General features: G+C 48.5%; 1 protein-coding gene and 1 long non-coding RNA gene across 4 annotated transcripts in view; both read left to right on the forward strand.

Annotated features, from left to right (window-relative positions):
* The first annotated feature begins 2077 nt into the window (after nucleotides 1-2077).
* On the forward strand, nucleotides 2078-22393 carry LOC149345262 (uncharacterized). Of its 3 annotated transcripts, none has more exons than XM_089546550.1 (3): nucleotides 2078-2790; nucleotides 15782-15946; nucleotides 19128-22393. In XM_089546550.1, the coding sequence occupies exons 1-3, from the start codon at nucleotides 2482-2484 to the stop codon at nucleotides 19377-19379; spliced, it is 726 nt and encodes a 241-aa protein (XP_089402676.1). In that variant the 5' UTR covers nucleotides 2078-2481; the 3' UTR covers nucleotides 19380-22393. The 3 variants fall into 3 exon arrangements, with proteins under 3 accessions (XP_089402676.1, XP_089402675.1, XP_089402677.1); XM_089546551.1 differs by lacking the exon at nucleotides 2078-2790 and adding an exon at nucleotides 14567-15237; XM_089546549.1 differs by lacking the exons at nucleotides 15782-15946; nucleotides 19128-22393 and adding an exon at nucleotides 2897-8611 and having other exon boundaries at nucleotides 2700-2790.
* Nucleotides 22394-23774: 1381 nt separating this feature from the next.
* LOC149345263 (uncharacterized) overlaps nucleotides 23775-25279 on the forward strand; it is a 74307-nt gene continuing 72802 nt past the window's right edge. The window contains exon 1 of the long non-coding RNA XR_016283264.1: nucleotides 23775-23790. This is a non-coding gene — a long non-coding RNA (uncharacterized LOC149345263). The remainder of the gene's footprint in view (nucleotides 23791-25279) is intronic.

Here is a 25279-nt window from a genome sequence, read left to right on the forward strand (position 1 = left end):
AGAAAGCTATACGCAGATTCCTTTGTGCGCTTATTACCGGCGATTCGTCAAGAACTTTTCGCGCATCGCCGAACCTTTGACCCAACTTACCAAGGCCGACGTGCCTTTTAAATGGGAAAGGCCGCAAGAGGAAGCTTTCAACGAGCTGAAGCGCCGCTTACAGTCCCCTCCTGTGCTCGGGCACTTTGATCAAAACGCCGAAACCGAAGTCCATACCGATGCAAGCAGTGTGGGCTTAGGAGCGGTTCTCGTTCAGAAAAATGGCAGACAGCAGAAAGTTATCGTGTACGCTAGCCGTTCACTGTCGAAAGCCGAAGCCAACTATTCGACGACCGAGACATTATTTGGGCCACGTCCAAATTTCGACCCTACCTGTACGGACGACCATTCAAGGTTGTGAGCGACCACCATGCTCTGTGCTGGCTTGCAAATTTGAAGGATCCCTCTGGCCGCCTTGCTCGTTGGAGCTTGCGTCTTCAAGAATTTGACATAGCTGTAGTCTACAAATCTGGCCGCAAGCATTCCGACGCAGACTGCTTGTCCCGAGCCCCCCGTCGACGCAGCACCGGAAGAGGAAGACGACGACGCTTTCTTAGGACCGGTAAGCGCCAGAGGTCTTAAGAAGAAGAAGATAGGCGCGCGGCAGCCAGCAGTTCGAGGCAATGTGAGGTGTCCATGACCCTTTTACGCTGCAGGATACCGCGGCTAAATCTTTATTTATGCCGATCGGGGCTTTCGATATCCAACCTTTGTGAGTCTTGTGGCGAAATTGAGTTTATAGAACATTTTTTCCTCTCCTGCCGGCGGCTCGCTGCTCTCCGTAGAATTTGCTTGGAGATCCCCCTCGCTCGGCTTGGGCTTCCTCTATCTATTCCGATTCTCTTATCCTTCGGGGCAAGCGCCAAGGGATATGCCCTGAAACCAGTGTTCGAGTCTATTCACGATTATATAATTTCATCTGGTAGATTCCTCTGCTAGAATGTGAATTCACAACTTTTCTTTCTCCGTATTTTTGTATTGTACAAATTCTAGCTCTGCGTCCCAAATTTTAGATTTAATTATACTCCATTCCCTGTACATGAGTGCGTTTGTATCCGCTATGCACCCTGGCAATCCCCCGCCGTGGGTATGTGCCATTCAGCCCGAGGACATCATCATCATCATCTTCTACGTACCTCACTGAACCTTGGCCAATCCCCCGTCGTGGGTATGTGCCATGCCACCAAGGCAACAACAACAACAACAACAACGTACCTCAGCGCTGCCCTCCCAGCCTCGTTGTAAGCAGCAGTTGTCGACAGAGAATGTCACGCTTTTCAGTTGGTCGAAACGGTCGTGACGTCACAGTGCGCCAATTTCAAACGGGGCCAAATGTACTTTGGCTAGTAACCATGCAACCAATTGAAGGGACCATATAGTGATGCTCCAAGTAAGTGGGACTGAGCTTAGTTAACTGCTTAATTACCCAATTAGCCTAATTAACTTCTCTAGTCAGGCCATATAAATAAATAAAACCTAGTAAGAAATTGGTCGAGCTCGGGAATCGAACCCCGGTCTTCGGAGTGCGAGACGAGCATGCTATCCACTCCGCCATGCCAGCTCGATGGTTTGGAATGAACAAAGGCACGTCTAGTGAATACGGTGTCTTCGCTCACTGCCATCCTCCTCCCTTCCCTTCCGGCGAGGTTTAGGTGTCCACCGAGATATGAGAGAGAAATACATTTACTTTCCTCAAAAACCAATTTACCGACGAGCGAGGCGCAGAACCGAATGGGCGATGGCGTTCTATGGACTCCCTGGCAGCGTTGCAAGACGCTCTCGCGTTCCACACTCAGAGGCGAAGCTTAACATCTTAACCACACATCAGTAACCACACTTTAGGTAAAAAAGTGCACCCCCCCCCCCCTGAATTTTGACGGGTGTCCACCGAGATATGTGAGACAGTTACTGCGTAATTTTCTTCCTCAAATACAATTTTCATTTTCTTCATTACGGGCCATCTTCGTCATTCTTCTTTCACTCCCACTTCCTCCGTTCCTCTACGGTGCGGTTCAGGTGTCCACCGAGATGACAGAGATTTACTGCGCCATTTCCTTTCCTCAAAAACCGTTGCGTTGAAACGGCAAGGCATCGCGCCGAACGGGTGGTGGCGTTCCGTGGACTCCCTGGCAGCGCTACAACACGCTGTCGCGTTCCACTCCTAAAGGCGAAGCTTAAGCTTAATTAGCAGTTAATTAGTATTCAGGCATTAATCAGTAAGTAACCATTAATTAGTGATTTGTCATCACTTAGTAATTAGTACTCAATTACATGTGACGCCACCAGTGCCACAGAAGCACTGAAAGCGGTGCAGAAAACGCTTTCGCCTCTACGCACTTTAGACAGTCAAAGTGCCCCCTGAATTTTTTGTTTTTCTCTCTGAGCCTTTGCCCTTATCGTTTTGTGGGCATCAAGCACACGGTGAGGCCGTAAGCCCGGGGTATGTCTACCCAGTCTCCCGGCCAGGGGAGCTCCTCCTGGTCGGCATCCCTTTCCCCTGAAGTCTTGCCCTTGGAGGCTTTTTTGCGCAGTGGCGTCGGCTGCATACCGGTTGCGCTGGTGCCTAAGGATGGTGGCGCCATCAAGATGACCAATCCTGGAATTGTTCGGGCTGCGCTCCAGTCAGCCACTTCTCATTATGAAGCCATCAGTGAGGTCCGCCAGTTTGGACGCGGCGGTATTCTCTGCACGTCCTCAGACCTCGCCTGCGTCAGAGATCTCCTAGCTACCTCGTCTTTCGCATCTCTCCGGGTAAGCTCTTTTATTCCGCCACATCTGGCTTGCACGAAGGGCATTGTCCGAGTCGTCGACTCTTCGCTGTCTCCAGTTGAGACCCTTGATCTGCTGTCCGCCGCAGGTGTTGTTGCTGTGCACCGCTGTAACCGAGATGTTGGCAACATGCGGGGGGGCGCTGCAAGCGTTCGTCACGAGCGGACGTGCGATTTATGGGCTCCGTTGACAATCTTCGATTGCGGCGGATTAGAATATTGGATCACCGTATATTTACCATCCACGGGTTGCCTTCAACGCCTGACATCGCCTGGTACGACCAGTGAGCCTGTGAGTGCCACATTTTCGGTGCTAAAGCCTGTCTGACTTCTCGTCACCCCGAGAAGAGCGCTAACCCTAACGGCCAAGGGGTTGGGGTGCCTTACCGCCGCGGAGACGCCGGTGCGCCCGTGGATGCGCGGCATAGCGTTCGCGCAACGCGGGTCTAACGACGCTCGCCAGTGAGTGCTCCCGCTTCATTCATCACTACCACGACCACGATGAATTCTCTAAGAGGCTACGACCCGACGGAGATGGACTTCAGTCATGTACCAACATCCCAGCAGCAGCTGATGCCCCCGCAGGATCTCCCGAAGGAAGACAACAGCCATGGCTGGAACATATGGTCCCGGCGCAACAACGACAGAGCGGCGCAAGCTAAATCCACGCCTCCCAAGGAAGAGCCGGAGAAGAAAGAACGCCGAGAGCCTCCTGCACCAAGACCTCCGCGTCTACCGAGTCTCAGGAATTTTCCATACAAAGTCATCATTCGACCTAAAACCACGGTGGATCTGCAATCTGTGGCTCCACGCTCCTACGATCTCGAATTAGGGATCCAAGCTGCCCTCAACACCCCTCTACAGGAAAAGCCAACGCTGCGCGTTGTTAGCCAGCAGAACATTATAATGGTGTGTACTCACTGTGAGGAAGACGCGTTCCGCCTCGCCAAGCTTAATTGTCTCCACCTCGACGGCAAGAGTATAACGGTCACCGCCTATGTTGCCTTGCCAGAGGATGTTTGCAGGGGTGTCATACATAATATCAAGCCTGAAGTGAGTGATGACTCTATCTTCCAAGACGTCTCCTCACCCAGCCATACTATCCTGGGAGCGCGCCGACTGGGCAAGACTACGTCGGCAGTCATCGTCTTCGCCGGCCAGAAGGTTCCCTTCACGGTCAACTACGGGTGGTCAGAGCGCCGCTGCTACATCTACCGTAAAACGAGGGCTGCTTGTATCAACTGTGGAACGCCAGGTCACCGAGCAGACGTCTGCCCGAAACCCAAGGGGGCTGCTTGCCAAACCTGTGGAACGCCGAGTCCAGATGAGACGCACGAGTGCACACCCGTTTGCGCGCTGTGCAAGGGCCCGCACAAGACTTATGCAAGAGACTGCAAGGAGAAATTCCAGAGACCGCTGAACAAGAACGCTAGTACCGCGTCATCAGACGCGGCATCAACAACGCAACTTGAAGATGACGAAGGTAGGAGCAGGTCAAGGCAGAAGAGGCAGCCTGCACAGCGACACAGAGGAGCGTCGTCATCAGTCTCCCGCTCTCGTTCCGCCTCCCGCGGCCGTTCCAGCTCAAGACGCCAGGCAACAGGCTCCACCCAGAACGCCAGTCACGTGGAGGCGGGTAAAGAACAAGGGAAGGAGAACCTCATCAAGACCACCGGGGCGCTGAAGAAGACGTCCTCGGGCCAGCCTTCAGATTCGAAGGTGAGCTTTGCAGAGTGGCCTCCCCTCCCCTCGTCCTCCCCTCAAAATAACACGGAGTTGGCAGCACTCAAAAAAGAGATAGAAAGTCTGAAAAAACAAGTCAGTGCTTTAACCATCCAAAACCAAGAGCTTAAGCGAGCAACTACTAACGCAATAACGCCGGTAACTCAGCCGACTCCTCAAAACCAAAAACAGCAGGTAATACCTAGCTCCCAGCCCGCCTTAGGCGAGGTCTATCAACAAATTATCCAAGAACTGAGGTCCTTCAAGGAGGAGTTCCAAGCTTTTCCAATTTACGTGAACGCCCAATTCCAAGAAATTCGGGAGCAGCTTGCAAACAACCGACGATACACGGAGACTGCAATTTCTGCACTTCGGAAGGAACATGCGTATAAAAGACATAAGTCGAAATTCGCTCGTACAATGCAAGTGGACGAGCCATCCGATACGGATTCAACATGCCAGCCAAACCTAGAGTAAAGATCTGGCAGTGGAACTGCCGGGGATACAGGAGAAAGCAGGCTGCTCTAAATCTCCTTATATCTCAGGAATCTGACCCACCGGCAGCTATCCTAATTCAAGAACCCCACCTAATACCTATTAAACTCCAAGACTATGTGACTTACCAGCACGACCAGTTAACTGCCACGTTAGTGCACAAATTATACACTGCCATATTGCACGACCCTTTCGAGCCGGATATTGCGCACTGCTATATAACTATTCTTCCTCTCCAAAGAGGAGCGGCAAGCACGCACGTATTGAACGTATACAGCCCTCCTAAAGACAGGCACGCAAAATTGGGTTCCCTCATAAAGAAATTTCTGACCTTAGCGGGCCATTCCCCCTGCGTGATTGGGGGCGACTTCAACGCACCACACCCTTCATGGGGCTACCCGGCAGCGACACCAAAAGGCAGAAAACTGGAAGAAGTAGTGACGCAAGAAGGGTTATCGACCCTCACCGATCCCACTTACCCTACGAGGCTGGGAAACAGTGTCAGTAGAGATACGTGTCCTGACCTGACGTTCACCAAGAACATACAAAGCGCCATTTGGAAGAATACCGAACAGCACCTGGGAAGCGATCACTTCATACTCTCTCTGGAGATAAGCACAAATGCGTGCAAGCGCAAAATAGGCATCGCAAGAGTTACGAACTGGGACAGGTGGAGAAAGGCCCACACATCTACTGCAAACCCTATTACCGACCTAGAGGAATGGGTTAAAGATGAGGTGCACACTTTGAAAGCCTTTACAAAAGAGGTCTGCACGACAGAGGACTGCCCAGCGGTCGATCCGCACCTTCTACATTTATGGGAAGCGAGGCACTCATTGACAAAGAGATGGCGCAGACAACGGCTTAACCGCAAACTCAAGAAAAAAATAGAGGAGATAAACAAAAAGGCAGAAGCCTATGCCATATCCTTAACCAGACAGAACTGGAATTCGCTCTGTGATGGTATTCAGGGGAAGTTAGGGGTGTCAAAGACTTGGAAGCTCCTACGTGTCCTAATCGACCCCAGCAGCAGCAAGTCGGCCACTAAAGACAGGCTCACGAAGATCGTACACGCCACCCCTGGTACGGACACAGAGTTGATGGAAAAGCTCAAGACCAGGTATCTGTGCACGGACCAAGTCGTGGAACAGCCGGAGTATTCTGGGCTGCCGAATCCCGAGCTGGACATCCCACTCACGAAAGAAGAAATCAAAGCAGAAATCGCGGCCATGAGAAAAAATGCAGCTCCAGGTCCAGATCAGATAACAGCGAAGCTCTTATTTAACCTCAGCGATGACACCATCACCTCGCTGGTGGAATGCTTCAACGAGCAGCATTGGGCTACTGGAACGTTACCAATATCCTGGAAGACAGCCGAGGTTCGGTTCATTCCGAAGCCGAACAAACCCCTTAAACTGGATAATCTAAGGCCGATATCGCTGACCTCGTGTTTGGGGAAACTCATAGAGAGGGTCATCAACACGAGACTGAGTAGATACTTAGAAGATAACAACCTCCTACCTAACACTCAATTCGGCTTTCGCCCTCACCTATCAACACAGGACGCCCTATTGTATTTGTACAAAGACCTCCTTGAGACACCTCCCAAGTCACAGACAAGGGCCATCCTGGCACTAGATTTGAAAGGAGCGTTCGATAACGTTCTACATAAAAATATCCTGCAAAGCCTCGCCGATACCAACTGTGGCGCAAGAACCTACAACTATATCAAAAACTTCTTATCAGCCAGGCAAGCCACTATAAACTTCGGTGGAATAAAATCAGATCCCATCACTCTAGGCCCGAGGGGAACTCCGCAAGGGGCGGTACTGTCACCCCTCTTGTTCAACTTGGCTATGAAAGATCTACCAGGCCTTCTTTCCGAAATTCCCGGCATCAAACACACATTGTATGCGGATGATATCACTGTCTGGTGCAACTCGGGGAGTGACGCCGAGATCGAGGAGCGTCTTCAAGCAGCAGCGGACACGGTGGCCCGGTACGCCAGAGCGAGAGGCCTCCAGTGTGCGCCGGAAAAGTCCGAGTTGCTAATTCTGAAGAACCCGAGGACACCCCTAGCGCAGAACATCTCGGTGTATATAGAGGGCCACCCAGTACAGAAACCCACGGAGATCAAGATCCTAGGGCAGTATATCCCGCAGGGGCGACATAACACCACCACAATGAAGAAGCTTACAACATCCACCGAGCAAATCCTCCGGATGATACATCGTATCAGAAATAAACACCATGGCATGAAGGAAAGGGACACCATCCGCTTAGTGCAAGCTTTCGTGATCTCGCGGATAATGTACGGGACGGCATTCCTTAACCTCTCCAGGTCGGAAATTGAAAAGTTGGAGACACTCATCAGGAAAGCCTACAAGACGGCACTGGGGCTACCGAACTCCACGCCAACGGCCAAGCTCATGGCTCTAGTAATACATAATACCCTCAAAGAGATGTGGGAAGCACAATGGCTCTCACAACTCAATAGGCTCGCACTCACAACACCCGGCAGAGAACTGCTCGAGAAGATCCATGTTAATCAGCCGTATACAATTGACCAAAGGGAAGAGGTCCCACGCGATGTAAGAACACGCATCAACGTGCACCCCATTCCGCGGAATATGCATCCCGCATATAACATCGAGAGGAGGAAGGCAAGAGGGGAAGCCCTGCAGAAGAAATGGGACAAGCAGACTAACACCCTTTACGTGGACGCAGCAGGACCACAGAATGGAGTCATGACTATTGTAGTCTCAACGCCTTCAGGGTCGATGGTGAACTGCGCCTCGGTGAAAACATCTAACCCCACTCACGCAGAGGAGGCAGCTATTGCATTAGCTGTAGCATATAACCCCAACGCCGTTGTGCTCACTGATTCCCAGAACGCCTGTCGCAACTACAATTCCGGATTAATTCATAAGTCAGGGTTGTCATTGCTGACTAAGCATCCACCCAACCAAGCCTCATCTGGTTTCCCGGTCACCTGGAACTACCAGGAGGAAACGAAGCCGCTCACAGGCATGCCCGAGCTCTTCTATACCGGGCGTCTCCCCCTGATGACCATGAAGGGTGCCGTGACCTGATAGGTTTAGCAGTGTATACTGACAATCTCGCGCCGTACAGAACAGCCAGAAAGGAGTACCCAACACCACACAAATCCCTCAATAAGTTAGAAGAGAACACCCTTAGGAGACTACAAACCAACACATACCCAACACCAGCTAAATTACACCTGTGGTACCCTACACTATACTCTCCGCAGTGCCCACACTGTGGAGAGGTAGCTAACCTCTACCATATGGTGTGGGCATGCCAATTTAATCCCTTACTTGACCCCATTCCCAACCCCTCGGAGGAGCAGTGGGAGGCTATTCTGCTCAGCGATGATCCTGACCGTCAGCACTGGCTGGTGGGGAGGGCCACCGCAGCAGCAGCAGCCAATGGACTACCGGACTAGGCGGCCCACCCACATGTTCTGAAAATACTGAATAAATAAAGATGTTTTCAATCAATCAATCAATGGCAACATGCGGGTGCCCACTGAGTCGGTAATTGCCACCTTTGCCGGCACGTCTTGCCTCAGTGAAATAAAGGCCTGGCCTCTAATTTTTCGGGTTGACCAGTTGTCGTCTAGGCCTCTGCAGTGCACTAACTGCTGGCGCTATGGCCATAGCGCCGGCGGTTGCAAATCCACCTTGCGCTGTTGTAGCTGTGGAGAAGATCATGCTACGGGCACTTGCTCTGAGCAGAACGAGAAGCGCTGCCTTTGCGGTGGCGCCCACGCTGCTAATTCTTCCAACTGCCCCTCTCGTGCGCAGGAGATTCAGATCTTGGAGGTTATAGACCGGAAACGATGTTCGCGCCGAGAAGCTATACTGGAAATTAAGGAACGGGCTGATGTGATCGGGGTGGTCGGGACCAGGGTCTTCACCGCATTAGGGCGAAGCAGACAGACTACGGAGGTAAGCCTTCGGGAGGAATAGCAAGCTTGAAGGTTTATTTTACATTTTGTACAGTAGCAAGGAGACCAAAGTCAGAAAATGGGGGAGGATCTTCTGGCACCCCACTGATTGCTCCTTAAATGCAGTTCACATTCCCCAGGCACCCAGCTAGGGAATATGATCTCTGGTTGAGCGTCCAATGGGCTGCCAGCGTCTTCTTAGGCTCCGCCCTCCCCACGTGGCCGCGCACACCGCACAGACACACACACACACACGGGCAAGGAGGAACTTGGCGTCTCTCAGTCGCGAACTGTTTGACCAGGCCCAAAAGGTCGTTCGCTGCTGAGTGACGATCCTGATCGATGGGGACGCGAGCGCTGACCGCTCACACCGGTGACCTCTTCAGTTCGGTGGAAGGGATAAATCAGCCGTGTCGCCCATCCGCGGCGCCGTGCCCCGCCGTCGTCGCCACTGGGTCTCGTCGGTCAGTCCACGGGCAGTCCGGGAGAAACACCGCGCTCAGCCTTCCCGGCGAAGGGGATTAGACGCCTTTGTGTACGCCGTCGCCAGTAGCTGCCCCACGCAGTCTCTCTTTTGTCTCCCCCGAACAGCAGCGCAGTAGCCTGATGACGCCGGACTGGCTCGCCTGTTTCCGCTGCCAGTCACCAGAGCCGCATTCAGCATCGCCGGCGAAGGGGATTAGAGCTTTTGTCCACGCCAACGCCGCCGCCAGAAGCCGCCCCCAGGCCAGCGTTTCCTTGCGTCTTCTCCGAGAAACAGCAGCGCTTTTGGCCGCATACCTGATGGCGCCTGACGGTCTCGCCGTTCTCCGCTGTCTGAGCCTCCGATCATTACAGGGCCTACGGGTATGCAGGGGTGACCGCTCGTCAGGGAATGATATTAGATTCATCGCTGACTCAGGCAATTGCGTCTGCTGTGGAAGCGTCCATGACAAAAATGGTAGAGAAAATTGCTGCAAGTGTTTCGGAATGCCTCACCAATGTCCTCGCTTCCCAGCTCACTAATGCTGTGCAGGCCAGTTTGGCTTCTCTATCGAATGTAATTACCCCTGCTCTTGTCCGTTCTTCTCTATCTGCAACATCTCAGCCCCAGGAACAAACTTCTGCACCCGACACTGTTCTTACTTCGGGTACTTCCAGTGACGCTGGAGTTATCTCCAATTCCGAGATGATGGAGCCTGATGTGCGGGTCCTAAAGCGTAGCGGGTCCCCGATATCTCCTTCATCTACTTCTCCTCGTTCACAATCCAAATCAACGAAGAAGCAGCTTGGCAATATGCCGAAGGATACCATTTTAGAGCAGGCAGTTTGCTGCTGCTCTGCTTTCGAAACCATAGCGTCGTTGCGAGTTTTGCAGTGGAACTGTCGCTCTATTCTTACAGCTTCAACAGATTTACACTGTATTTCTTCCCAGCTTAATCCGGATGTCATTATTCTTCAAGAAACGTGGCTTTCAGCCGACAAACATTTTCACTTTAAAAATTATCGTTGATTTCGTCTAGATCGCCAGTCACGAGGAGGGGGTTTGCTAACGTTAGTTTCTTCAAAACTTTGCCACAAGGCTAAGGTATCTTTTCAGCTAATGTCCCCTGACTGTGAGATTTTGGCATTAGACTCTTCTTCCTGGGTGCTCCCCATTTTCCTTAGTAAATTTTTATTTCCCCTATGGAGTCCAGGATACTAGACCGCCAGATTCGCTTCTCGCTAGCTGTGGAAACGCAGTTCTCATGGCTGACGATTTCAATTCACACCTTGGGGCTACCGCACAAATCTATGTGGGAAGCGCCTTTGGGACTGGGTTTCTGATAACAGCCTTACGTGTTCAAATTCTTTATCAGCCACTTACCTTTGCGCTCAGTCTAAATCTGTTTTAGATCTTACATTCACCAGTCCTGGAATTGGCATAATGAATTGGTCGACTGTTGATTGCGGCTCCTCAAGTGACCATATACCTGCTCGTTTCGATATCATATGTCGTGTAACACCTGCGGCTCGTCCGTTGCGGACGCATGTAAATTATGACAAATTTGAGACGATGTTGCGCTCTGCCCTCGCGTCAGTTTCTAACATCGCCGAAGATCACCAGTCAACAAGCATATGCCTGGCTTTAGAGGATTGCCGGAAAAAGTCGGAGTTCCTGGTGCGGCCCTCAAATGGGAATTCCTCTAATCATTGGTGGAACGCGGACTGTACGAGGGATTACAGGCGGAGGAAGGCAGCATGGAAAAAGCTTCTTTATAACCAATGCCCAAATAACTGGAAAGATTATAAATTCATAGCAGCCACCTTTAAACGCACAGTTTCTCGTGCGAAAGAGAGGTAACAACCGAGGTAGCAAGCCCCTTCTTCCCTATGGTTCTTGCCATTACAAGCTCATTGAGAGGGGTACGTATCATAGGGTCCTGTTTGAACAGCTCATTAACAAAATCCTGCCACCACAGGCTGCACTCCAGCGTTTCACACCAGGTAAAAAGGTTGCTCTCGGCAGGGTACCCCCTAGAACTTATCACGTCAGTAGCTGAGTCGGCCCTAAAGAAGAGCAAGTCAGAACCAGCTACACGAGACGGCCAGGAATAGGACAACAACCGCAAACGTGTCGCTGTGATTCCATATCTACATGGAATTTCACACTCCCTGAAAAAAGTGGGGAAAAAAGCAGGTGTCGACGTTGTGTTTTCCGCGCCTGATCGTCTGGCTGGTTTGTGCCGATCTGTTAATGAGATCAAAGGAAAAGTGGCGAAGTGCACAACTAAGCACCAGTCACGCTTCGTCCCTTGTGATAAGGGGGTTGTTTACAACATCCCTCTGCCCTGTGGAGGGCAGTACGTTGGACAGACGGGACGATGTATCAATAAAAGGCTGAGCGAACACAGCTACAAAGTCTCAAAAGTAGTTTCCGGTCACCTCGGCATTCATTGCCGGGATTGTGAATGGGCAAAGACAGAGAAAAAACAGTGCGTACCGCTATATCATGAAACCAAGGTCATTGCCAAAAATCGGGAAAAAACTGCGAGGGAAATTATCGAGGCCTACAACATATTCAAGCAGGGAAATGCATGTATAAGCACTCCTTCGCTAACACTACTGCAAAAAGAGCTGTCACTCCTGGGGGCTGATAATCTCCGCTGATTTCTAGCGAGCTTCTGTTGCTGTTGTCACATGTATGTTTTGTCTTTTTTTGTTTTTTTGCACTTGTAAACCTTTCCCTCTCTGCCGACATCTATGTATTTATACTTGTGTGATCAGCAATAAACCCTCAGTTGTTAGTCAGCGCAGTGTCGTCCGTTTTCTTGTCTTTTGTGCTCGTCTTCGTTCGCGCTGTTTATTCAAGACGAAAGAGAAATATGACTCTAAACATTTTGATTTTCTTTCAAAGTCAGGCAACCGACGGGCATTATTTGGCTTTTTACGGTCCAGAAAACAGGTCCTACCTTCTCGTGATTTACAGTCATTAGTTATGTCACCAAAGGAAGCTATCGAGGTGGTTGAATCAATTGCCGCGGGCTTGCATAAGCGGTTCTCGTCTCTATTTTCTATACGTCTCATGTTGTTTGCGCAAAGGACGGCAGATAATTATTTCACTAAAGTCACTCTTTCGGAGCTTTCTCAAGTTGTTCAAAGATTACCAGCTTCTGCTCCCGGTCCTGATGGTGTTACTTCAAAGATGCTCAAGATTCTATTTGAGGCGTCTCCGGACTCTTTGTTACACCTGGTCAACTATTCTATCAAACACGCTTGGATCCCTTCTGAGTGGCAGCTGGCCAAGGTGATCCCTTCACTTAAAAACCAGGGTGGAGGCTATGAATTAGAAAATATTAGGCCTATTTCTCTAACGTCAAACGTGGTAAAATTAATAGAAAGGGTGTTACTTATGCGGGTTTCTGCCTTTGTGGACCGCAGAACTATTCTCAGCCCGTGTCAACTCGGCTTCCGGCCGCGATGTTCGATATGGAATGCACATGTAGATCTTGAGAGTCGTATTCTTCTAGCTCGTCGTCAACGCCTGTATGCTGCTTTGGTTACGCTCGACGTCTCTGAAGCTTATGACAGTGTAGAGCATTCCATCCTATTACACAGGTTACAGTCCCTCCAGTTTCCAGAATATTTAGTTGCTTGGATATCTGCGTTTCTCTATAACAGGGAATTCTTCTGCGTCCATAATGGGGTAAAATCCGAGAGGTACAAACAGACGAGAGGTGTCCCGCAGGGAGCTGTCCTTTCGCCTGTGCTTTCAATATTCTTCTGAACTCCATTCCTGTCTCCACCACCATGTTCGCACTTACGTCTATGCGGACGACGGCATTTTTTGCGGCTGCGATTGATATACATTCCCTCGATGATCAGTTGCAATCATATTTGAGTTCTCTTGAGCACTGGTTGAGCAGTGTGCACCTCACATTAAATGTTAACAAGTGTGCCGTCCTTGTTTTTCCTGTACAGGATCCTGTCGTGCTCTCTCTTTCATGCAAATTTCAACCAATACCTCGAACTCAATCCCTAAAATACCTGGGCGTCATTTATGACGACAAACTCATCTGGCGGCCTCACATTGACCATGTTGCTGTAAAAGGGACTCGTGCCGCAGGCATGTTACGGAGGTTATGCAGTCACAGGTACGGCATGCGCAGGGATACGCTCCTAATGATTTACGTATTGTATGAGAGACGCCAACAGCCACAGAAACCAAGGGGCAGAGGGGATTTTTTTTTAATTTATTTATTTATTTATTTATTTATTTATTTTGTGGTGTTGATCAAGTAAGAATATTGCTGAATATGTTGTCGCTTAAAGTTAATTGATTAGAAAAGCTGAAGAAACAACCACATGCCGCCGGTGGGATCCGAACCTACGACCTCCGAATTACGCGTCCGGTGCTCTACCTCTGAGCTACGGCGACGGCTGTCAAATCTTCTGCTTTCGGGGGTATTTATGTTTTACAAATAACCTAACCTTGAGAGTGTTCATCAGCGCCACCCACGTTCGTAAGCGGCGGACGTGGAACGTCCTTAGTTACCGCTGGTGTGACGTAGAACGCCATCGAACGGCGAGGGTGGAAACTGTGTGAGAACCCTCTTATGCTTCCTATGGCTTCAAGGCTGCCAGAACCGAGGCCCTCACTAAGTAATTAAGCAAACAAGGGAAGGGGAATGAGGGGCTCGTTATAATATGAGAGACGCCAACAGCCACAGAAACCAAGGGGCAGAGGGGATTTTTCTTTAATTTATTTATTTTGTGGTGTTGATCAAGTAAGAATGTTGCTGAATATGTTGTCGCTTAAAGTTAATTGATTAGAAAAGCAGAAGAAAAACCACGTGCCGCAGGAGGGATCCGAATTACGCGTCCGGTGCTCTACCTCTGAGCTACGGCGACGGCTGTCAAATCTTCTGCTTTCGGGGGTATTTATGCTTTACAAATAACCTAACCTTGAGCAAATAACCTAACCTTGAGTGAGCAAAGGGCGTGCGACTCGCAGTCGCTTGCGACCAAGTAGCAGCTCGACAACACCGTTGTTTACATTTGCAAGCGCGACCAGCGGGTCGCCTTCTCGTTAGATTCTCGTTTGAAGCGAAAACTCTCGGGAATGACGTTGTTCGCGCGGTTTCGAGAGTTTCGTCTGTTTTGGCCGCGCCTCCTGTACTCGCGCTCGATAGTCTACACTGCTATTCGCAATGTAATACAACTACCCGAGCGAAGATTAGGTTGTCGTGACGGTTTTGATGTGCACCGAGGTCGTACAAGCGTCACGAAGGCAGAGGCGCGCTTCTCTGTAGGGCCGGCCTACCAGCTTGCAGGCACGAGACTAAAATCCGCCGGCAATAGGAATGTGAGGTTGTCCCTAGGTTTCCCTGTTGCATTGAACTGCATGTGTTTTGAAAGTACCTAAAAGAAGACACAGATGTCCCTAGTTGGGCCTAACCTGTCCCCAGGATTTTTCGTTTGCCCTTTTTCCGCTTTTGCCTTTGTCGTCAGCGCAGCGGGACGCTCAACATGACGGGCAGCGTGCGCGGAGTTGTCGTTGGCGACAGCCAGGTGAAGTTTCTCGAAAGAGTCCGGATCCCGCTGCAAAATACGGTGAACGTCGTCAGCTTTAGCTTTGGTGGAGCCACGACGGAGACGCTGCCGGATCTGGTTCGGGGACTTCACCTTCGGCCTAAATTAGATTTTATTTCTGTGTACGTGGGCGGAAACGATTTGTTCGGTCGAAATAGCGATGCAGTGTCAACGATCGTTGCACGCCTCGAGGTAAGCCACTTTTACTGATGTTCGTCATGGTGCGCCGCGTTTTGTAGTCTGGAAGTGAAGCACTGGGTAGTGTGTGGGATCTCTTTTGTGGTTAGGGGCATGCTGCCTTGCTGTTCGAAATCGACGACAGGGGATACAATTCCTAAAGCCAAGTACACATTTTGTCCGCGATTGTACTTGGTTTACTAGTTGCTACAGTGTGCAGATGGGGCTAACCTTTCTCCTTCTGGAGCAGCTCATTTTTCACGTATGCTTGTGTTGTTTGGTGACCCGCAATTCGGGAGCTTGTTTTCGCAATGCCGTGGAAATGCAGCTTAGTGTCATACATGTCTTTGAAACTGTAGGCCCCGCTCTATATAGAACTTTCAAATAAAGCTGGGTGCTGTTAGTCTGTGCATGTCATTGATGATGGAAAGTGCTGAAGAGGCAGATGTGGGAAACTCGTGCTTGCACTTTGCATTCTTCTGCATTCCCGATGTAAAAATAGTCTTGCAAAAACAAAGCATTGTTGTTCACTGCTCATGATCCAATATTTTCTATGCAGGAGATTGTGGCTGAAGTAAAACAGTATGCTAGCCACATTTTCATCTTCAAAATAGTGCCCCGAGGAGACGAACTGGGGCGTCAGAAGGAAGCTGACCGCCTTCACCTCAACAAGCTTCTGGTGCGGCGCCTTTCCAGGCTAGGTGCCACAATTCTGAATGTTGACGTAAGCGTGTTTTACATTCCAGAATTGTCCTGTACTACTTATGCATAGCTTGCACTGACGTCAGTGAAAAGAATTCTAGGATATGCTTCCACCATGTTTAGGAACCACTAGCTCCTGCAGTATGCATTCCGCATCATTTCAGCACAGCAGCACGCAATATTTCGGCAGTCGAAGCGCAGCAGTAGCTGCGGTAGGAAACACCCGACGAACAGAAATTTTCTCGCTGTGTGACCAAGCGAAGGCGCACTGAACAGGGCGACAGAGCTTGCGTGTGGCGCGCATTTAACGTGCCAACTTTGACCACGAGAACCACTACCATCAAGTATGGGGTGCATTCTTCATAACAGGTAAATTCGCAATTAAGACTGTCGAGTATGTGACAGTGGTGAAGCAAGGAAAGTGCCAGTGGTTAACCGGATGTTTTCTGTTGATATGTTGACCACCTAAGTAGCTTGAGGAGACAAAGCTTGACTGGACCCCATTGCTTCATGCTTGGTGCCAAGCATGAAGATTTCGCACAACGCGAGCACACAGTGAGACAATACACAGTGAGAAGAGGCAAGCTGAGGCCCATGCAGAAACAGCATGCGAAGGCCAATGTAGCAGGGACGCCGATTAAGCCATGCGTAAGGTGCCTTGATGCATTGTTCTATATTGAAGCAGGCAGACAATGACAATGAGCGATGGAATGAGTGGGAGGAGGCGAAGACGACAACGAAGTTCTGGCTGTGTTCTCTGTGCTCCTCGCAGCTGTTCCCTTTGCTTGTGCAAGTAACTGTAAATATATCCTTTCCCGCAACAATATCAAGGCACCCTAGCCATGCGCTGATATTTTTTCATCCCGCCCACAGCTGACGGCAAAAATACATGTTTGTGTGAACTGTCTGTTTTTTTTTGCGCCAAAAAAAGGAACTGACATTTACTGGCAGTGCAACATTGACACCTCGAGATGAGCTAACCCAGCTGAAAGAGCCTAAAAGTAAAGAAAGTTTTCCACTGACCTCTAAAGTAGAACTTCGCCTTCCTTACGCTTGCATTACTGACAAGCTCTCACCTACGTACTAACATAGGAATTGTGCGATTACGGTGATTTGTGTACTTTCAATCGACAGTCGCAAAGTAGCTGACAATGTGTGTATTTAATGTCTGCAAACAGGCTAGCGCCTGCGCACTTCTTTGCTTCCAGTCCTGAGGGACCGATTTTCTTGCACTGTCGAACCTTTTCCTCGCATTGAACGTGCACTGACACGATCAGTCGCAATTTTTAGCCCTTGTGAAAGGGCTGTGCATTCAGAAAAGAAGGAATTTCCACGCACAGAGAGCAAAGGAGCTGGTTGCAGCACAAAATGCATCTGTTTATCCATGTCTTGAAGCATGCGTAGCAGCCAAGTAATTCGTAAACACGGCCGCCGTAGCAGTGATCTCAATGACTTGACGTCATGTCCAAGCTATGTATAGCCTAGGATAGTTCACGTTAATCTTGAGGCAGTGTTGCAGATCTACCAATGCAGTGTACTGCCAGCAGACAGCAATGAAGCTGAACAGCTTGCATGACTTTTTCAGAGTTGTTCTTGTCGTTTTTGTTTTATGTTGCTTGTCCTAGAAATCATCTGATAGCCACTCGATTCTAGTCGCCATACATGTCATTATTTTTACATACCTCTGCTTCTTCGCGGCAGTATTGCGCACCTAACCTTCATTTCCAGGAGCACTTCTGACACTTTCGCTTCCTTTCTGCACGCAGATATGGGGTGCATTCAGTGGTAATCTGGAGCTGGATGTTTAAATTTCTTTTACAGAAGGTTTAATCAAGGTACTAAAATAATTACAATGCTGTGGGGAATATTGTGGGGAAAAATGATTATTTCAAATCAGTTAGCAGCCGTTCATGCACTCCTTAGTGAACTTTGTTGTTGTGGGACCTCATTACGCTTTACATATTTTGAAGCAGGACAAACACAAGCAAATTCGGTGTTGTGAGGCTGATCAAAAACAAAGGATGTGGGATGCCCCAAAACTGCACTTCCTCAATAGTTGACACAGTCTGCGAAGCAGTTTGTGGCATAGAATAGTCGCGGCGGAGACTGTTGTTGGCAGCCAGTGCCATTTCTAGCGAACAGCAGGCTTGAGCTGACCCTGAGCTGAGTGTGAATAGTCGCGCTGCCTCCTCTAGGCACGTGTTGTTCTGATATCAGGCCCTTGTGTACCGAGAATAAAGTCAACATCAGTTTGCCTGCAGATCACTCCATGTGCAACCTGTTTGGTTTTGTGAATGTGCTGTGGCACCACTCCATGCTTGCTTGCTTTCACATATACTAGAAGTAAACGTAGCTCTGATTATGTAAACAAATCGATGCATTTAAAGCATGTTATAGCATTTATGCTTGCAAAACCAGCAAACGAAAATTGCCACCCGCCAGAAAAGCCGCAGGGCTACTGTAACCAGAGGCATCCATTAAGAAAATAAATGAATCCGGCATTTGTTTCGTATACATGTCGAGGTATCTCTCTACTCAAATGACTTTAGCGCATTTAATTACATCCTCCATGTTTGTGGAAATTTTTGCTTGTATAGGCGAGATTTGATAGTGTTGCGGTCACGTTTGCATATGTGCACACAGTGCCTGAAGAAGATATAAAATGCAAGGATTGATATCATTGTAGTTGGCAGGTGGAAATGGCCTGTGGCAGTGACAGCTGTATTTAGTTTCTTGGCCATTTCCACCTTATGAAAGGTCTATTCAGTCAAAGTTGCTGTTTTGCTATTACTAGAACACAGTAATCAGTCGATATAGGCATACTTCACTTTGACCTTGGTGTTCATTTCAACTCTGTTCACATTCTTATGTCTGCAGCTGCATGCATGAGCAGTCTTTATAAGCCATTGTACGGGTGAAAGATTGCGCCCTCTAGTTTTGCACCCACACAGTTACTATTTGGAATAATTCTTTCAATGAACTTCCTCTTTTCATTTGCACGTGATGAAACTGCACCTGCTTTGTCTCTGGCTACTGATGCATGACAGGTGTGTGCCAGTGGCCTGAAAAACCTTGCCATTTTTCTGTATGCCTCTTGCCTTAAAAAATTGCACAGCTCGTACAAAATATATGTACAGGTGAATAGTGTTGAATGGTAATGGCCTGTACACCCCACGTGATCAAAGTTATGCCTGTTTTTCTAGCACCTCTTCCTGACTGCTCAACGAGAGCCAAACCTGGAAATGCTTGCCGTGGACCGGTACCATGTGTGCCGTGTTCGCGGCATACAAGCTCTGGCTTTTGTTTTGAGCCGAGGAGTGGCCGCCCTCTTTGGCTCTGAGCATCGTGGCAGGACTGAGGAAGCTGCAGCCCGGTTCCAAGCACCGTTTTGTGTTTCATGTCGGGCCAAGGGACACCACCGTGGAGAATGTGAAGGATTCAGGTTTGGGTTCTAACAGTTCTTTGAACTGTTTCAGTGAACTGTTAGAACAGCTCTTTGAACTGCTAACAGTTCATTGAACTGTTCTATCAGTTCATTGAATCCTAACCTGAATCCTAACCTAAACCTTGTAAGTGAATTTGGCCTCCCTGATGACATTGTCTGGCATGCAGTAGTCATTGTCGCGTCTCCTTCGTCTTTTGAGATGGAGAACTCACCATCTCATCGTCATTTCAGAAAGTACGAGCTGTAACTCGTCTGTTGTGCAGTGGCTTTTCAGTGACACTGAAGAATTGTTTCCTGTTGCAGTGCTCTTGGCTATACTCTCCAGTAATCCAGCACCTTCTGATGAATGTTAGGATTGCATGGACATCTGAGAGTGCAACAGAGAGTACAACGACGAGAAACAGTTCTTAGATAGAACAAGAAGCCACTGCATAAGAAGCGAGCAGCATCTCACCTCACTGGCCGTGTGCACAGCAGTTTTACAGTAGACGATGGCGCTGTCAGTTTATGACATCACTCAGGCTGCTTAAATATGGCTGTTTTATCTGAAATGCGTACGCAGGGCCCTACTTCTTTTTTAAGTATGCATAATAACGTCATGGCTAGTAGCTGCAATGTAAAAGCACGACTTGTTAGTAGACCATATTGCCGCGTCTCTACAGGCAGCCGCTGGGCGGCTGCTCTTCGCAAGTCTCGTGCCCCAGCGAGCGAAAGAAGCAGAAGCTCGGTCCCGGCCTCCTCTGGGTGCTGTGCTCCTGGCTTGCTCTCCGGTGCCGTCCAGGTCAACCCCCATTAAAGCCTTTCGGTTATGAGCCCCAACGGCAATGTAACAATATCATGACTGCTTTAAGAGTCTTGAGTTGATGCCTTCTGCACGACTGGTCTCAGTAATGGTGAAAAGTCAAGTTCTGTCAAGTTTATTGGTCAAGAGTTCTGTCAAGTTAATTTATGCAGGGAAGAAATATGAAAGCAGTAGATGCCATGCTGCTAAAGGCACTTGTTCATGGGAGTTGCAAGGGTGTTGACCTTGATTCTGTGTGGTTATTGCTTCTCAAGTTAAAGAGGATTGCCAGTTGGCTACAGGCCCGTTGACACGTAACCGGCAGTCTCTGATATGTCAGCCCATTCTGTTGGTATGGAAGGCATGGACATGGAAGGCAGTAAACTCCTGGCTGTCAGAACTTAGCTTTATCTGGTAGAAACCAAAGTTGGCATCAAGCTTGGAGAGATAGTTCGCTACTTGGCAACTTGAATGAAGGACGTGTAATTCTCTTTGAATTAACTGGTTTAGTTCGGTCAGGTTTATGCAGAGCCATATGTCTTCTGGTGGTTTTTGCATGGGAACAATTGGTGCGCACCAGTATGTATGACTGTCTGCTTTTATAATAAGCCCCGAGCTCTGAGGCAGCGGAGCTCCTTATCATTTGCAACAAAACTCTGCATGAGGTCACCTTCTTTTCAGACCAACCTGTATACTTTCCACACATAGTTCCTAAGCAGTCCTGGGAACATTTTTGCATTGTTGTGTTTGTGTCTGATGACCAAAAAGTGCGTGATGGCCAGCTCTTTAACTACCAGAACTCCTGTCCCAATAGGAGAGTCCTTGGAGCTTTCATGACATGATCATCTGGAACAACCAATTTTCTTTGCACGTAATAGTGGCATAGAATTTGCTCTACGCATGTAGAGCGAATTTCCTCTGTTCCCTCTGTTCACCCCTTGAGTCCTTCGGCTGTCTTGAGGCCTTCCGGTTTCAAAACAACATCCCCCTACGACATCAGTGATGTCGGCACCCGAGTCAGAATTGGCATACAGTTAGTACGCATTTACAGTGCCATTGGCAGGTATGCCTTTTGAAAGTAGCTGAATCGACGACATCGAGAAACTGGTCACTTTTTCAGGGTCTCGACCTCTGCCACATAGGGATTACACCCATGCACATCTTGCATACATATGCTTCCATGTCTGTAACTGCACTACTAGTGCTGAATTTCCATAGTTATGATTCTTTTATTGTACTGCAGCAGTGGCCTAGTGGTTCAGCATCTGCCTTCCATGCGGGAGGTGCAGGGTTCGATGCGCTGTGCTGCCGGGTACCCACCGATAATACAATGGGTTCAAGCTTCCCCTGGCCTGGTGCTTGGCTTAATCAGGGTGAAATTCTTGGGGAATGACTCTGACGCCACCTTGAGCAAACGGAAAATACCTTGTGCCATGGCACTCTTTGGCCGCAGATGCCCTTGCTTTATAAAGAGTAGAAAACTGAGCGAGTTGATACGTCTACGTCCTGTGTGTTCCTTTCTGTGTCCGCGTTTTGTTATTTCTGCTGTTCCCACCAAGATGCCCTTGCGCCATGAAAATTTACTATCATCATCATCTGTTATTGTGTGTGATAATTCAGCATCAGATGGCAGGTTCATTGTGCCCAAAGGCCCTAGATTTTTATGCTTTAATGAATTTGAAAGGTACAGATGTGGAAAATGTCAGTGGTGTGTAGTGGTCAAGAAATCATGACTATGTTTTGTGTTGTGAAGCCGTGGTCCTTGCTGCCTTTTCCATCACTACACATCTCCCAGTACTTTTTCCAGGTACCTTTCATTTTAGTTTACTGCTAGTTACATGTTTTGTTGCAAGGGAAGGGGAATGAGGGGCTCGTTATAAATATGAGAGAAGCCAACAGCCACAGAAACCAAGGGACACAGAGGAATTTTTAAATTTATTTATTTTTTTGTGGTGTTGATCAAGTAAGAATATTACTGAATATGTTGTCGCTTAAAGCTAATTGATTAGAAAAGCAGAAGAAAAAACAACCACATGCCGCCGGTGGGATCCAAACCCACGACCTCCGAATTACGCGTCCGGTGCTCTACCTCTCAGCTACGGCGGCGGCTGTCAAACCTTCTGCTTTCGGGGGTATTTATGTTTACAAATAACCTAACCTTGAGATAGTATTGTTCATCAGCGTTCTACGTCACACCAGTGGTAACTCAGGACGTTCCACGTCCTCCGCTTACGAACGTGGGTGGCGCTGATGAACAATCTCAAGGTTAGGTTATTTGTAAACATAAATACCCCTGAAAGCAGAAGGTTTGACAGCCGCCGCCGTAGCTGAGAGGTAGAGCTCCGGACGCGTAATTCGGAGGTCGTGGGTTTGGATCCCACCGGCGGCATGTGGTTGTTTTTTCTTCTGCTTTTCTAATCAATTAGCTTTAAGCGACAACATATTCAGTAATATTCTTACTTGATCAACACCACAAATAAATAAATAAATTTAAAAAATCCCCTGTGCTCCTTGGTTTCTGTGGCTGTTGGCTTCTCTCATGTTTTGTTGCAGTTTGTTTTACTTTTCTGCTCTGTGCTCTGGTCTTACCATTTGTAATGATATTCATTCACCACATGTGCAAGGTCCTGGCAGTGTTTTGTGCTGATTTTCATGCAATCCTCCTAGTGCCCCTGAACTACTGACTGCTGTCAGCTGCTGGGGAACCGGGCTACATGGAGTTGGAAAATAAACAGTTGTGATTTTGAGATACTTTGTAGACTCCACAGTGATCAGCCACTGCAGAGGTGTGCTAGCTGTGAGCAACTACAGACAAAGTCTGCTTTGTGCTTCTGAAAGGTCTTGTGTAAAAGTACTCTGCTTTACTTACTTGTAGGAATGTGAAAATTTAACATGGGCACTGCTGTTAAATACATTACCAAAGGCCCATTGCTGTGCAGCTTGTGACTGAAAGTAGTGCATACATTGAAAAATGTGTTAAAAGTGACAGCAGTGCAATGCTTCTTTCGTTGCTAATGGTTACCATTATTTTTACTCGTCTGCGCATTGCACTTCAGCCTGGAGCTGCAATGCACAATGAATGGCGAGGAACTGCTGCACTGAGTGGCAGGAACTTTATGAAGAGAGCAATTTCACACTGCTCAGTGCTGTGGGATCTTAATTTTGCAATACATGGCTGCGTCATTCAGTAAAACATTTTTATTAAACCTGGTGGACGGTCATGCGGACGAGACAGGACCTGGTGTAGTCCAGGTACTAGCGTAATTTTACCAATTATACCTTGTGGGAAGCCAGAAATGATGCATATGATGCTGAAAATCAATTTATGTTGACATGTATTTTTATCCTATTTACGACATGGAATGCACTTCTTACAACCTTGCATACCCGTTCAGGCGCGGAGGGCACGTATGGGGAGTTTACGCATTTAAACGTTCCGAGAAAATTCCGCGCTTTGTTGTGAACAAATTAAAACAGTTGGCACATCATAGTAATACTGCAAGCACGAGTATAATGCCCTGTGGCGCCACCTGTCGGTTTTATAACAAAATGCGTTTGCACTGTGGCGCCATCTGTTGACTTTATGAGAAACCGCTTTCATAAACAACGTTACCAAGATGGACGTCTCACTCTTTGGAGCGTAAGTAGCTGTTCGCATTCTTTCTCAATTTATTCGAACTCGCTTCTTACCTGAGACGAGTATCGACTGTTGTTACTGCAAGACAAGGTTCCCTGCACGCCTGTGAACGTATTTCCTTTTGCGGCCGGAAAGATAAATACGTTTGGGTCGGAACAGCGATCGCGCCTCGCTGTTGCTTTTTTTTGCAGCAGCAGCAGTCAGTTTTTTTTTTCCCCGTGAAAACTTTAGATTACCTTATCGCTACCTCCAGAGCAAGAGTGACAGGAGGAGGATAGCGATGCAGTTTACAAGAGCAGCGCCAGCTTCTGCCGAAAATAGCTGACGGATTTGTCTGCGTGGAGACTTTCCTGACGCTGAATCGGAATTTGGCAGCCACTTTTCTTTCACAGGATAGCATGGTCGCCTGAAATGCATGTAGCTGTTTTCTTTCTCAGTAAATCATTGTAAGGCGAGTGCGTCGGTGGCGAATGCTCGTCTCATGCCACGGTCCTTGTGCCGTAGGCGGCTTCGATGGGGCATAAGTTGGCACCCAAGTGGAAAGAAAAGTACATGTGCCCAAAAAAGTTTTCGGAACGCCGAAATCACAAAAAGCCTCAATTTTCCCGCTACGTAGAGGCACAGCCTGGCATTAAGAAGTGCCTCGTTGTTCGCGAAGGAAAGCACGGAGTTCATCCGTCAGTTCGTGGATGCCGTTTTGTTGATATTCGCGTGTTCCGAAAACTTGTGTCGGCACCTGTAGTTTGCTCCCTGTGACATTGATTGCCACTGTGAGTTGGAAGGAGTGTCCTGCGTCGGCGACTTGTGCACTTTTGTCGCCTTTGTTTCGTCGTACGGAGTATTTTGTTTTTTGCTATTCGTTGGTTTTTGTTTTGTTTTTTAATATCTGTGCACGGAAATGTGTAAAGTGCTGCCAGAATCCCTGCAATACCTGGTTAAGCATAAGTTGTTTCTTAAAAAGTGGGGCTTTTCGCTGTATAGATTCAAATGCAGAAAGGGGCCCAGAGAACAGGAACTAGTTCATCAAAAGTCAAACCTTTGCTGACACCAGTACTTGCTGCTTGTGCGTTTGGAACTAAGCATTAATAACTGAATAATACAGCTGACAAAGTGCATTGCTTGATAGCAGTTTCCGAAAGGAAAGCCAAAGAAGCCAAAGGAAAACAGTTATCTGTCTGCTCCAGCTGCAATGGCCTTGCTCATGATGTTGAAGTCATTGGAAGGAAACAAGCATGAATAATATGTCTGCACTGTGGACTTGGCAAATCAGTCGTAGTGCAGCACACAGTTCCCGTGTGCTGCACTACGACTACCAATCTACTACGACTCCAATCTACTCCACCTTGGCGTTTCCCTGAACATTTAACCAACAGTTACTTTTCCTAATGCGGATAGCATCTCTGCAAGGACATGTGCAATAAGATGCATTGGACATTTAGCATCCAACACAGTGCGCTTTTTGGTCAATGCCTAACTTGACATGAATAATACT

The sequence above is a fragment of the Amblyomma mixtum genome, chromosome 5, assembly GCF_055824585.1.
Source record: "Amblyomma mixtum isolate Tamu chromosome 5, ASM5582458v1, whole genome shotgun sequence".
In the NCBI taxonomy this organism is placed as follows: Eukaryota; Metazoa; Arthropoda; class Arachnida; order Ixodida; family Ixodidae; genus Amblyomma; species Amblyomma mixtum.

Excerpts from the sequence above, each read along its gene's own strand:
- LOC149345262 (XM_089546549.1), top strand. The coding sequence starts at position 3,309 with ATGAATTCTCTAAGAGGCTACGACCCGACGGAGATGGACTTCAGTCAT.